This window comes from Ips typographus, linkage group LG11, assembly GCF_016097725.1.
Source record: "Ips typographus isolate SLU linkage group LG11, UJ_Ityp_2.0, whole genome shotgun sequence".
NCBI lineage: Eukaryota > Metazoa > Arthropoda > Insecta > Coleoptera > Curculionidae > Ips > Ips typographus.
In genome coordinates, this window is record NC_138432.1 from 8,373,753 (window position 1) to 8,387,468 (window position 13,716).

General features: G+C 36.3%; 3 protein-coding genes across 3 annotated transcripts in view; 1 reads left to right on the forward strand and 2 right to left on the reverse strand.

The window, feature by feature from the left end:
• The window catches only part of beat-IIIc (beaten path IIIc), a 92,062-nt gene that overhangs the window by 18,031 nt on the left and 60,315 nt on the right, over positions 1–13,716 (forward strand). The gene's annotated exons all lie outside the window — the stretch shown is intronic.
• On the reverse strand, positions 264–1,229 carry LOC145735425 (uncharacterized). Its single transcript, XM_081989326.1, has one exon. It carries the CDS (start codon positions 1,163–1,165, stop codon positions 350–352), a length of 816 nt encoding a protein of 271 aa, XP_081845452.1. The 5' UTR covers positions 1,166–1,229; the 3' UTR covers positions 264–349.
• Positions 3,238–4,113, reverse strand: LOC145735302 (uncharacterized). Its single transcript, XM_081989148.1, has one exon. It carries the CDS (start codon positions 4,087–4,089, stop codon positions 3,340–3,342), a length of 750 nt encoding a protein of 249 aa, XP_081845274.1. The 5' UTR covers positions 4,090–4,113; the 3' UTR covers positions 3,238–3,339.

Here is a 13,716-nt window from a genome sequence, read left to right on the forward strand (position 1 = left end):
CAGATTACCAAGTCACCATGGTTTTTTGCATTATAGTCGTCATCGGTTGGTTTCTAATATTCTGAAATGCTGATTTACGCCTCTTAATTTGCCGCCATCGAAAATTTCGAAAATAGATTAAATCGCTTTTTTTTCTTTGGGGACTCTTGCTTGGTCCATTACATTACAACAGACGTGTAGTTAACTGGGCGTGAAATTACATTAGTTTGTCGTTATACTCGGTGTTTTAACTTAATTTTAAAATTAATAATAAAACAAATGTGTTATTTTAGTAAGTCGTAAATTTTATTTTTTGGTACTGACAATCTCAACAACAACAATAACAACAATAAAAACGGAAACATTAAACTTAATGTTTGTGCTCATGTCCCCAATGATGTCCTTCATGATGTCCACCCTTCTTTCCATGATGATCATGGTGGTGGTGGTGGTGTTTGTGACCGTGATGGCCATGGTGTCCATGGTGTCCGTGGTGATGATGTCCGTGATGTCCATGACCCTTCTTGCCGTGATGTCCGTGATGATGTCCGCTATGGTGGTGACCTCCCTTCTTGTGGTGTCCGTCATGATGGTGATGATGTCCGTGATGGTGTCCGTGTTTGTGGTGGTGTCCTTCTTTGTGATGGTCATCGTAGTGTTTGTGGTGTTTGTGGTGTTCGTCCTTATGTTTCTTGATGTGATGACCGTCGGTGTGGTGTCCCTTTTTGTGGTGGTGTTTGTGGCCGTGTTTGCCGCCCTTATGATGATGACCATGTTCGTGGTGGTGATGATGATGGCCGTGATGGTCATGGTGGTGATGGTGGTGGCCGCCCTTTTTATGATGATGTCCGGCATGATGGTGTTTACCGTGTTTACCGTGATGGGCGTGGTGGTGATGATGGTGGCCGTCATGGCCCTTTTTATGACCACCCCCATGGTGATGGTGATGGTCGTGATGGTGGTGATGACCCCCTCCATCTTCATGGTGGCTTTCATGACCGTGGTGTTTCGAGGCAGCTGTTTCCAAGTCGAGGGCGGCTACCGCGGCATCTTTAGGGGCGGTTGCTGCTACTTGTTGGGTGGCGGCCGCTTCCAATCCGGTACCATCGTCACCTTTTAGTTCGGACTTGGCGCAAACGTAGACCGAAGCGAGTAAAACACCCAAACAAAGAGTTAGGGCCCTCATTGTAGTACTGCAAACTGAACTTTTTTTCTTAGTACAGTACTAGTTCTTAGAAGGACATCACTGATTGTGTGCCTTGGTTGTCCGCGACCTGCCTATTTATATTGAATTATTTCTTAAGAAGTGGTGCTTTGCACAACTGATTGCAAAGTGCAATAGTTTTTCTTCACAATGTGATCAGGCTGTTAATTTCTACTGTTCTGAAATTATGAGACATTGGTTTCTATTGTTAATTTGCCGTCAAATAATTTCAAAAATAGTCGGCAATACTGTTTTTTTTCCGTCGGCCTGCCAATTCGACTCGATTGGATTTGGTACTACGGATGCGTAAATCTACTAGCGTTGATGCAACTATGGTCAACTCTACTTTGAAGTTTCATTTAGTACAAAAACTCTTCGTCTACTATAAATTACTTGAACCAAAAATGCAAAAAAATAGAGAGAACAAAATGCTCTCTGAATATTGAATTTTTGTTATCAGGAAAGTAGTAAAAACCCAGTCGACATAACATAACGAAAAATAAAAATAAGATGGTACATTAAGCACGCCAAGTTAGTCGTGCTTGAGAAATCGATTGGTCACACATTGGACATTCAGTCTCCCAAAAACAAGACGTTAATTTAGCTTACATAGTTGTCTGTTTATTGGATAATCGGTAAAGCCATCACCAGTCTGGCTATTTAACCGATTATTATTACCGTGCACAGGATCGGCACTTTGGGCTTTTACGCTTAGAAAAAAAGTGAAAATAAGATAAAAAGTATCACACAAAAGTCCGTAGCTTTCTTAAATTAATTGTAATAACAACAAATAATTATTTGTGTAAAACAGAAACCAATTGACGTCAAAAGCCTTTTGCTTGAAATACTTCTTCTTAATTGTTACTCAAATTAATAATAAGCAAAAATTACTCTTTTACAAACATTTGTTTCCTCAATGAAAAATACCACATGGGGTGACCAAATTTTACAACCCAGTTATACTATTAAAATAAGACTTAGAAATAACTTGGAGGAAAATACTAAGATATTTTCTAGATGTTTTATAACCTATTTAAGCTAGTCAACTGACAATCGACACATTTTTTATAAAATTAGTTGAGGTAATATATGAAGGGCAGGTGAAATTTTGTCTAATAGGTGTCAGTAGCGTAGTTTTTGGTGTCAAATGGGTTCCAAAAGTTTATGAAATTTTCAACAAAAAATAAAACTTAACACATCCTTGTATTTTGATAACAGGCTCCTATTGTACAATTCTATACCATGCAATTTCAAAATTATACATGAAAACCAGTGGTAAGAAAAGAAAATCATTAGAATTCCATGGGTTAGACAAACATGGCTACAAAACTGTGTAAGTGTATATGTGTTAGTCTGCTAAAATACATGTGGTGTGGTCTTTCTGATAAAGTGCTTATCTGACCAACTGTCAAATGACACTCGCCATCTTTGTCTAGCCTATAGAATTCTAATGATTATTTTACCTTACCACTGGTTTGCTATGTATATTTATATCTAGAATATGGTATTGAATTAGAATTGACATGAGTCAATTTCAATATAGCAGCGTACAAGATAATGTATCATAATTGCCAGCTATAGTGGTTGCTCTCTACTTAAACGCCTAATATCAGGATCTATAGCTGACCTTTATGTGAAAAGTACTATTAAAGTACAAATTCAACCCTTTTTAAAAAGCTGACTATTTTTTGCATTAGAACTTGTGGTGGTACTCAACTGAAAGTAAACATGGCATAGACTAGAGGCAAAGTCTTGGTCATAGCGTTCTCATTGCAACGCTTTCTTAAACATCACGTAATTTGCATTAGATTACGTTAGTAGTACAAACCTTAAGCTTACTGAGATTGCTCTTCATGCCCGAAGAATTTACGAAACTGGTCTTGGGGAAACGCATTAAAGCAAAAAATCGACCCCACTCGGTAAAAGTCATCAACTTTTCTGCGATTTCTCATTTTGAATATAAAATGCCGCGTAAAGGTATTTTAGGAGTTTAGACAGTTTCCGGCAGCAATTCAGATGCGTTTGCAGCCCTTAAAGGTGTAGTGAAAGTGCTCTTACATTTTTACGCACGTTATATTATAAAAGTGTGAAAATCCATAACAATAACATAAATAATAAGATAATTTAAAGCAGGATAGTAGCGATCTTCAATGGATTTAATGCTTGTGAGCGTGACCCCATTCTCCACCTTCATGATGGCCGCCTTTCTTTCCATGGTCACTATGATGTTTGTGATGGTGCTCGTGGCCATGATGGCTTTTATGTCCTTCGTGATGATGATCGTGGTGGCCTTTGGATCCATGTCCCTTTTTGCCGTGATTGTGTTCGTGGTGTCCGCTCTTGTGGGAGCCGCCCTTCTTATGGTGTCCTTCTTTGGAGCCGTGATGGGCGTGATGTGAGCCATGTTTGCTGTGGTGACCCTCTTTGTGGGCGTCGTCGTAGAATTTGTGGTGTTTGTGGAATTCGTCTTTGTGCTCTTTCAGGTGATGACCTTTGGTTTTCTGTCCTTTTTTGTGGCCTTTCTCTTCACCAAACTTTCCTCCTTTGTGCTCATGGCCATGGGCGTCATGGTGGTGATGGTGTCCGCCCTCATCGTGATGATGTTTGTGATGTCCACCTTTGGCTTCGTGATGGCCCTCATCGTGGTGTTTACCGTGTTTGCTATGGTGTTCATGATGATGGTGGTGATGTCCGCCGTACCCTTTTTCATCTTTTTTGCCATGGCTGTGATGATGATCGGCGTGGTGTTCTTTGCCACCACCTTCTTCGTGCTTGCTGTGATGGCCGTTATGGTGGGAAGCGGCCGCCACCAAGTCCTGGTGCTCGTCTTCACCTTTGAAGGAACGAGCCTCTGTGACGGCGAGCACCAAGAGTACAACACCTGAGCAGATGAGGAACGGCTTCATTGCACCTGGCTTGCTTTGGCAGTATAATCTGTTGTTATGATCGAACCAGGAAACCTATTTATATCACAATTACTTCTTAGGAAACCGCGATTATTTGCATCAGTGATTTCGGCCGTGCAATTTGGTTTTTCGGTGCAGGTTTTGATGCGTTATGCAATCGCATCGAGTTTTACTTACCTAGTTCCGATTTGGTCGTTTGCTAAATTCGACACGTCCAAATTGTAATTTAAAAATTTGGTCCATGCAGACTAGGTCAAGTTGCTTTTTTGTCTTTGATTTGGACATACGTAGACACAAAACAATATAATCTGCTATAATATTACCGCAAAAGCCTATCGGCCTTTTCGTCACAATTAATAATTATCACAACCGTAATGGACTATCTTTGTTTCGGCCATAGTTAAACGTGTGTCTATACCAATTAATTATTTTGGGAAATGATATATGACGTTTTCCAGGTAATTTCCTATTCCTTTAAGCCTTCGGCTGCATGAAACTCGCTGATAACGATTGCATTTTCCGATTGGGAAAAGCTTCGTTAATGTTGTTGACACCTCTATTAAATTTATTTGTAACTGAGTTTCAAATTTTAAAAAAGGTTTTTATAAAAGTTTAAATTGTTTAATTTTAATAAGAAGATTAGTATGTTGTTTAACGACCAACAAAAGTGATTTCTAATATGGAAAAAACATAACTGAGTTATGGATTAGATACCATTCAAAAATTCCCTGGAATTGCGGGACGTGGAATTTTTATTAGCAATTTTTAAGAATACATCATCACGGATCCATTTTTAAAGTCACCATTAAGCAAACATTTTTAATTTGGCACAAAATGCATCACCCATATCCACATATACACAGAGTTAATTATAGGAAGGATTTATTGAGGGCCATTTGCTAGAAAAAAGCGGTTACACGGTTTTTAATTTTTGTGCGCGCCCTCTATCGCGATATTGTTTATTAAAACTAACCCCGTGGCAGCCGGTTAATTTAGATTTTGTGAAAAATGGCCCAATATTGATATACCTACACCTATAATTTGATTAATTGCAGCTGTGTATAGGTTATGAAGTTTTGTGGACCTTAATTTGTTATTTGAATTAATCTGAAAATACTGTATGTTTTTAGTTTTTGTGTTTATTTTTACAGCCAGGATGGATGATAAAAATGAGTGTCGGTTAGAAGGACCAAAATAAGTGAATAATAATAATAGTAATGGATATGTGAGGGAAAAATGGATCACCTTTTGTTTTAATGCGCGAAAAAGCGGTTTTAACAAATTGGCGTGATTCATTACTAAATGTCAGCTGCATCTACACGAATGCAATAACTCATCACCGGAATGAATGTTTACTTACTATCCGACTGGGAAATTGAACTGGATTTTCATTAGGGTTTTTCATATGTTTGGTCAGTTTTCTACATTACGGTCGACGGAAGAAATGTCTTGTTTTTCATCTCTTATGTCAAATTACAATTTTTTCTGTACAGTGAACGTCAATCGTCAATATTTTATTATGTGTAGTCAAGAACTAGCCCTTTTGTGCTTTAATTACCAACTCCCAAATTAAGTGATTTTCCCGACCGAAAAGACCCTTAATTTACATCGACAAAGTTATTTGCCCTTTTAACGGTTATTATGACTATTATTAGTATAAACCTCCCCAACAGGGACGTATTCTGACATTTCCGGTTCTTCGAAAATCCGACTCGAAATAACATTTACCAGATTCACCAGAAAGGTGCGGCTGATTAATTAATGACAATGAATGTCCCAAAAGGGCTGCGGGGGAGGAAAACGACAGTCTGTTGCGACGTTGCCGTTTCTCCACGACGTAAGAAAAATTAATTAAAGCGACTAATGGATTAACGGGACCGTTTACAGAGCCTGACTCAGCCCCTAGTCTTCGATTGTTATTTATTATCAGTGTCATTAAAGCTTTTTTAATGATTGTTTCCGAGGCAACATTAAATGTCGGCAGTTTTGTTTTAATTTGTTTGTTTTCATAGATCAAGCTTGTTTGTAAATTTGATTAGGAATATGACAAATTATTTAAGTAGGCCACTTTGTTTGGATTGTGCACTGATGGAAAGTCCCGTGACGGCCCTGGAAGTTCGAAAGTAACACAGGACAAAAACCTATTAAACGACGAGTGGGCAACTTGTAGAAAGGGAATTTAATTTGGATGGACCCTTTATAATTCGTCTCAAACCGGGAAAGTTTGCTTTTCTCCAAAAACTAAGGAAGAACTTATATTCAATTTAATCACGTAATTGCTCTAGCGTTTTCAAAAATTTTGCTTTCGTTTGTTTTGTCGAATTAACGACACATTTAGTTATTAATGGAAATAGACAAGGTTTAACTGAAACTCTTTAATAAAATGATTTAGTAAAATTTGTAATTAGTTTAAATATAGTAAATTTCCTAATTAGTGTGCAAAGTAAGGCTTGTACGCACAATGGCTGGGTATGCACGAATGACGTAAAACTCCGCTTTTCAACAACCTTACATGTTCTTAAGGATATTTTTCGTATTTTCTAGTTATTTTAAGTCAGTTTAAATTGGTGTAAACCACTATAACTGATTGATACTGAAAAGTGCAATTATAATAACATTTTCAAGAAAAATACTAAAGAGGTTTTACTTTATATTAAACATTTCAATAACGACATAAATGAAGGACGAGAGAAACATAAATAAGGGCTTAAAAGGCCCGCATTAAGGTTGCCGTTTTACACCAAACGCTTCATTAAAATGTATAGTCGTAAACGTTGCGGTCCTGATGAGGTTAAGAAAAAGAAAAACGAATTCCCAACTCGGGGTTAATCTCCAAGCAAAAGCTAAATTCCAGAAGTGGTTATTATACACATTTTCCTTTGTGTACTTTAAATTAACCGTCTAGATTAAAAATTACAAGGACCCAGCTGCGAAGAATTCCGTCTACGGATTAATTGCCCTCAGTTATTAATTAATAAAATAAGATTAGGTTGCAGCTTGATGGGGCGCCGTCACTACAACTTTCAGTACAAAGAGCCGGAAAAAATTGCATTTTCCGAGTAGTTTTTTTTCTGTGTTGAGTTGCGGAACGGACTGACTGTACAAAGAGTCTTTGTGAACGAAACGACGCCATTTTGTGCAGAAAATAAAATTAATGGACTAACTAGTTAAATTAGTTAACTGCATCACTGATCTCGCCGGCGTGACATCAATTAACGCGCGCATCTTTGGAGTGGTGATCTTCAGTATTTAGGAAAAAACTTAAAAAATAGTAGTTTTCCTATTCAGTGTGCAAAGTTATGTTTTCCCACACGCGAAAGCAGTTAGAAGAACGACGCGAAGCGGAGTTCGGATAAGCTTCAAGTGCGGGAAAACTACTTTGCACACGTGTTAGGAACAATATTTTATCTACGAATGAAATATCTATACATTTTGTTTTTAATTTTTATTGATATTAAAAACAACAACTTATAACTATTTATTGTTATTAACAACATTAATGTTAAATGTACAGTTGGTCGCGTTTTTTAAATTGATCGCAGATTGAGCAACTGAAGGTAAAATACTGGTACTTGGAACTGCTTCACTGTCTTTAGGATTGAAGGTCAGAATTTTGTTACTTAATCCTTTTTTATAACTTGTGGATTCATCAATGTATTCTTCAGCTACCGTAGTCGATTTCCAACCCCCCAAGCGTTTTATGTCAGTGATTCCTTCTCCAGAATCGGCCAGGAACGTTGCCGATGATCGACGATAACTGTGCCCTGTGTAGAGTTCTGGATTTGGCAACTTCAAAAAAATAGCTATTCCAGAAGGCATTTTTCCAAAACTGTTTTCTCCAACACTTTGCGAAAAACATTTAGGTACCCTTTCTGTAAACTAGGAAAAAACGATTGTTTGACTTTTTTGGACGTAGGCCGGTGTATCTTCTGTACAGTTGCAGGTAGGTTCCGTTATGAACTTCTTCTGATATTATAAAGTTTCTTGCTGTATGATTTTTGGAATCCCTAATTTTAACAATTATGAGGTTTCCTTTGTCTTCAATATCTGTAGTGGTTAAATTGGCTAGCTCTTCCCTTCGACATGCACCAGCAAGTCCGAATATAGTGGCAACTTTAATTAACAGGTAAATTTCATCTGGTGCGGAGTTCATAAAACCGGATATTTCTTCTTTTGTAAAAATTTTCGCCTTTTTAGGTTTAAAACCAACATTCTGCTTTTTCAGAAATGCAGTGAGCTTATAAAATTCACCGATATCGATGTCTCTTTTTATTTTTATTACATTTTTGAGCATTGAATACTTTGACCACATTGTGTTAGGTTTGAATTCTTTGCTTAAAGTAACAAAATACGCTAAAAGTACTTCTTCCTTTAAGGTTTTTATCCCCTTTTGTTCGCACCATTGGGTAAACAACTCGTACTGTTTCTCGTATTTTTCTCGCGATTTGAGAGGCAGCAATTGCAAACTAGCCATGTTGGCGGCTTTTAGAACATCTTCCGGAAGTTCATCTTCAGTGATATCCATTATTAAAATCGTTTTTTTAACTTAAATAAGTAAGAATAAACACTATTGTAGACTTTAAATTGCATATAAATGCGTTGTTTGACAATGAGCTTTGGTTTCTAAGGAAACAAGCCTCATTTTCAAAGACAGAGACAAGGTGGTTTATTTACCTAAACTGTACGGAAGAATAATGTGAAAAAAGTCGTGTTTTTTATATGAAACCCCTGAATATTATTACATTTTTGAATTCTACGCAAAATTCTAAGCAGATTTTATGTATAATAGTCTATATAAAACCACTGTTGCAAGGTATAATCAGCATTTTAAAAAGTGTGCGAGAAAAAATTTTTCCCGCATAGTGTGCGCAGTGTGCAGCACTTTTACGTATGCAAAGTAGCTTATTTGCAAACATTCGTAGAAAAAATATTTAACTAGACACCAAACATGTTCAGTACTGAGAAACAGCGATTATTTAACGTAAACTAAAATTGGAAAAGTAAAATTCAGTGTCACGGGAAATTTTTTTCAATTTTACCAAAATCTAATTGCGGGTCTAATTGAAATATGCTTGAATGATATCATTTTCCTCTCATGGCTGTCATTAATTTGAAAAGTCATAAATCTGATTCTTCTGTGAAAGCAGGGAACAAAATTTTCAAGAGAAGTGTGCCAGAAGAAACTGACAATGGTGAGTTCCTGTCACATCCTATAGAGCTTTCTCTTGATAACTCCCTTCCCTCATTTCAAGAATACACACCCTGGGATGAGTTTAATAGTTTTTTACGGACATTTTAGTTGTTTTTTTTTTTGCATTTTTCGTAACTTTCACCGTTTTCGTGTTATTTAGCAAAAACTGGTTTAATGCAACAAATTTCCAAGTAACATTTTCCTGCTAAAGAAAAATATTCCTTTTACCGGTAATTTAGAGTTCTAAAATCGTAACAAAATATCATTGGCAAAATTCCAGACTATACGAAGCCCTTCAAGGACCCTTTGACCAGCCCATACAATGTGTGAAATCAGCGTTTACACCGTAACTGCATGTTTTCGATATTTCAGTAGCTCTCGACCGAATCAGGATGAAAATAAAACACGTTCGTTAAGTCTGCAGTTCGAGTGTTACAAATTGAGGTTCAACAAGCAAATCGACCTAATCGTATGGGTCCTAAATATATCTTGGACTTGAGAATGGGCAATAATCATCGAAAATTGTCGGGGACTGGGCTTTAATTAAGTTTCGACGATTTTGAACGAACCTATCCAGGCTATAATCCAGCGTTTCAAGTGGCTATGTCTGGCATAAAGCCTAAAGCATCAGGATACACTTTTCTGTTTATGTCGGTTAAGTTTTGTTTTTCATTAGCCGTTTTCAAGTGTTTAATTAAAATAGTTTTACTAAAAAAGGCAGAACAATTTGGTAATAATGAATAAGGTTTCACAAGGCAAAAAAATGCACAATAAACCAAAACACTGTCTGGTTTTATTAAGTCATAAATTCATGTTCCAGATGTTACCAAAAGCTGTAAAAAAGTAGATTTAAAAGGGCAGAAATTAATTTTTGATTGCGCGTCGTTTTTAACTTATATTATATAGTGGTTTTACTAAATACTGAGCTGGGAAAAATTTATGGGTTGCGATAAGATTTTTATGCTAATTTTAAATTACACGTTTGAACATGCTCGACGGCAATTTATTTTATGTATAGCGACGTCGGCCGGTAACTTTATGGGCCTTGGCGAAGTCCCTTAATTCAATATAGACGACGTAAATTTTCCGGTAACCGCATCATTATTTGGAAAATTGTACTTCAAAGATGTTTTAAAAGATAAATTGTTCAACCACAGTAAAAAATATAGTTATTTGATTTGGTATCATAAGAAAATGTACAGATGTCATATCTATTTTTAAAATATAACCACATGAGTTATGTCTTAACTTGCTGTCAAGTGGTTCAAACAATGTTGCAAATCTTATAAATAAGGTTAAAAAAGAAAGAAGACACGATTAAGGTCAGCTACTAGTTTTCAAACAACACAATCCCAAGTGAGTTAAACTTAAGCCTCAATTTGTCAATCACAAGCTAACTTCCAGTTAAATAAAATCGCTCGATTGAATCTTCGCGGGTTTCAATTACGTTTACGAGAAGACAACCGAATCGTAATCAAAAACTTCCGGAAAAATAGCATTTAAAGCACGAAACTTTTCGGGGTTCGTTCATAAATTTTCCGGCTTATTCCCCACCGCCCCTCTTTTGTCTCTGTTTTCATGTAAACTGCAAAAGTATTATTTTCCCAGAGCCCCGAGTCGTTTATCTTAAGTCACATCTAATTTGTCCTAAACTACCACGGACACGTTTTTAATCCGAACAGTAAATAATGTGAGCGTTAAAAACCGAAAAAGGGTTTTCCCGAGAAGGGTTTTATTGCCGCCAGTAAATCGTAATTAAATGGGGGGCGACTAAATATATTAAACGACGTTATTCAATAAAGTTTCAAATAAAATTAGACGAGTTTGCTTGTTTTCTACTTCAGTGTTTTTCATTTTGTTTTGTGGTAATAAGTTAACCTCAAAACCACTACATACAACTCTCTCACTCGTTTACAAATGTGCACCTTTGAGTGTCCAGTACCAAGCTCAAATTCGTAGCAACGTTTCAGATTATCTGACGACCGGACCTGGATCCAGTTTATTAGGTTTACGTTGTGTTACAGTTTTACATTGTATACACAGTAGAGAAAGCAGTATTTAAGTTTACCTACGACCTCAGTGTAAATAGCTAATTACGCATAGTTTTTCGTTATGTAATGAACCTCTTTACGCACAGTTTTAAGATCGGCAACAAACTATCGCTCTAATGCTGGGAAAAATTGATTTTGTTTACATTTCTTCCTTTAACAGAGTATATTAGATGGACGCGTAATGCATTGTTCATACAGTTTCAAGTAACTAGAATATTATAAGTTTTCCCTTTATTCTTAATAACTTAATGACCATAAATAATTATTTTAAGAACACTAATAATTATTTAAGTAACATGATTTGTGAATTTTTTTCTTAAGTAGCATAATACCTATATGATTAGTACAGATATGATGTCAATACGTTGAAAATATATTTTTTTTATGAAAAGTTTCTCTGAATTATATGAATTGCGAAAACTTTCCATTTGGTCGTAGGTAAAGTACAGTACGTCACACGTGCTCTAAGGCATTTTACGCACTCAGGTAAAATGCTTCTTACAGCACTAGTTACTATTAAAAAATTCTCGACATTTCAAAAAGTGGCAACTTAAATTTTTATACTAACTATAACACTGTTATTCTGAGCAATAAAACGAAACATAATAAGTTGGAAATATTATAACGGGAAGGTGATTTGTGTATTTGAAAACGAGCTGAGTATAGTGACAATGCAAATTAATTTAACGTAGTTACCAAAGGAGCCCTTTGAGCCTTTTCTTACTACATTCCCTGAATATTCCTTTGTCGCTCTATATTAGCTAACCACGAACCTCAGTGTAATAACGCGATTTACTTTAGAGCTTGAACTGAATAAATCTTCCATGTTGGAAGGGACAATAATACGCTTTGTTTAGTTGTGTTAGGAAGAATGAAAAACCCCTCTGTGTCCACTGAAACATTAGTGCATCAGCAGTTCTAGACTGAGTGTCTAATCACAACAAAATGTGTTCACCTGCAAACTTAACAGTACGGAAAATCGGCTCCGGTGTTTACAATTTCAGAAAGTTCAAAGTTGCAGACACCGACTCCGACTTGGGAGTATTTAGAATAAGTAATTAGAATTCCCTTGTTCTTATTGTACTAAAAGGGTATTATCCTTGCTCCGGTTGCTCTTGCAGCTAATTAACCTGGAGACTGCTAGATGTTAAGATTGATTTGTGCAATAGCAGTTCAAAATACTCTTTTTCCTGAAATTTCGTCTTCTTTTACTAGGAGGCAAATTAATAAATTAATGTCGAAAAGCTAGAAAGAGAGAGAGAGAGAGGGGAGTTTCAAAGACAAATATTTCCTCGACTTCAAGAGGATTTTAATTAAACAGATTATTCTATTGCTAACATTAATTCCCTCTAGCTTTTCAGCGTTACTGATTAATTAAAAATATATTTAACTTTTAGCTTCCCGCATTTGGCGAAAACAGATGTTTATGTACACTTTGCCAACCAATGATTTAATAAGGGCATGTTAATTTTCCATGTATATGACAATCGATTACTAGACAGGAGCGTACTGGAAGCTCTCATTGAAGTAGACTAGTAATTCGAACGTAAACACCATCGATTTATTAAAGGAAACGCACGACAAAGAAAATTTAACGTTAGGCTTGCCAAACTAAACTACCCGAAACTTGTTTCTATACTACTTATCAATTAACAAAGTTTTGATTGCGTGTAGAGGTAGAGTTAAGTTAGTTGCCGCTTCGAGGGTGCAAATTTCGATTTTAATTGATATCCCCCACTCCTCTCTTTTCAAACACTAAATTATACGGGATTACGCTTGTAAAACTATTAATGAATGTGATAAAAAATAAAGAAAATAGTATATTCTATATTAAGAGCGGAAAGTATATATTTGCCGCTTGCACATGAAAATTGCAGCTTGAGACAAAGCCGAACGCTGCAATCATGTAAAAGTGGCAAAAGTACTTGTTGATTGGTGAGTAGATTGTTAGCAGAAATTGTAAACGCTCTAGAGCAGAAAATGATTCACTTTCTGCGCACATGCGGCGAATAACCACTTTCTGCTTTGAAATGGAAGCGTACCTGAGGTACTTTCAAAGTCAGTCATCGAAAAATATTCAAGCAGGTCCGAATGGTGTGAAAAAGTATTCAATAACTGAAGGAGGTTAAGTGAGATACTATACGATAAAAATTACTGAAACCAAATTTTGTTTTAGATTCTTGATTTAATTAGAGAAAGCAATTAACGTGATCATGATCAATGTAATAAACCGAATCATAAATCAGATCCTCGAGGGCTCACAAATCAACCCTAATGGTAATTTTCGTCATTGACTACGTCTCGTATACGTGTGTTGAGCAATATGGAGAAAGGAGAAGGGGAAGGGTGTAAATAATCGATATCTTTGTCATAATTGATACTGTG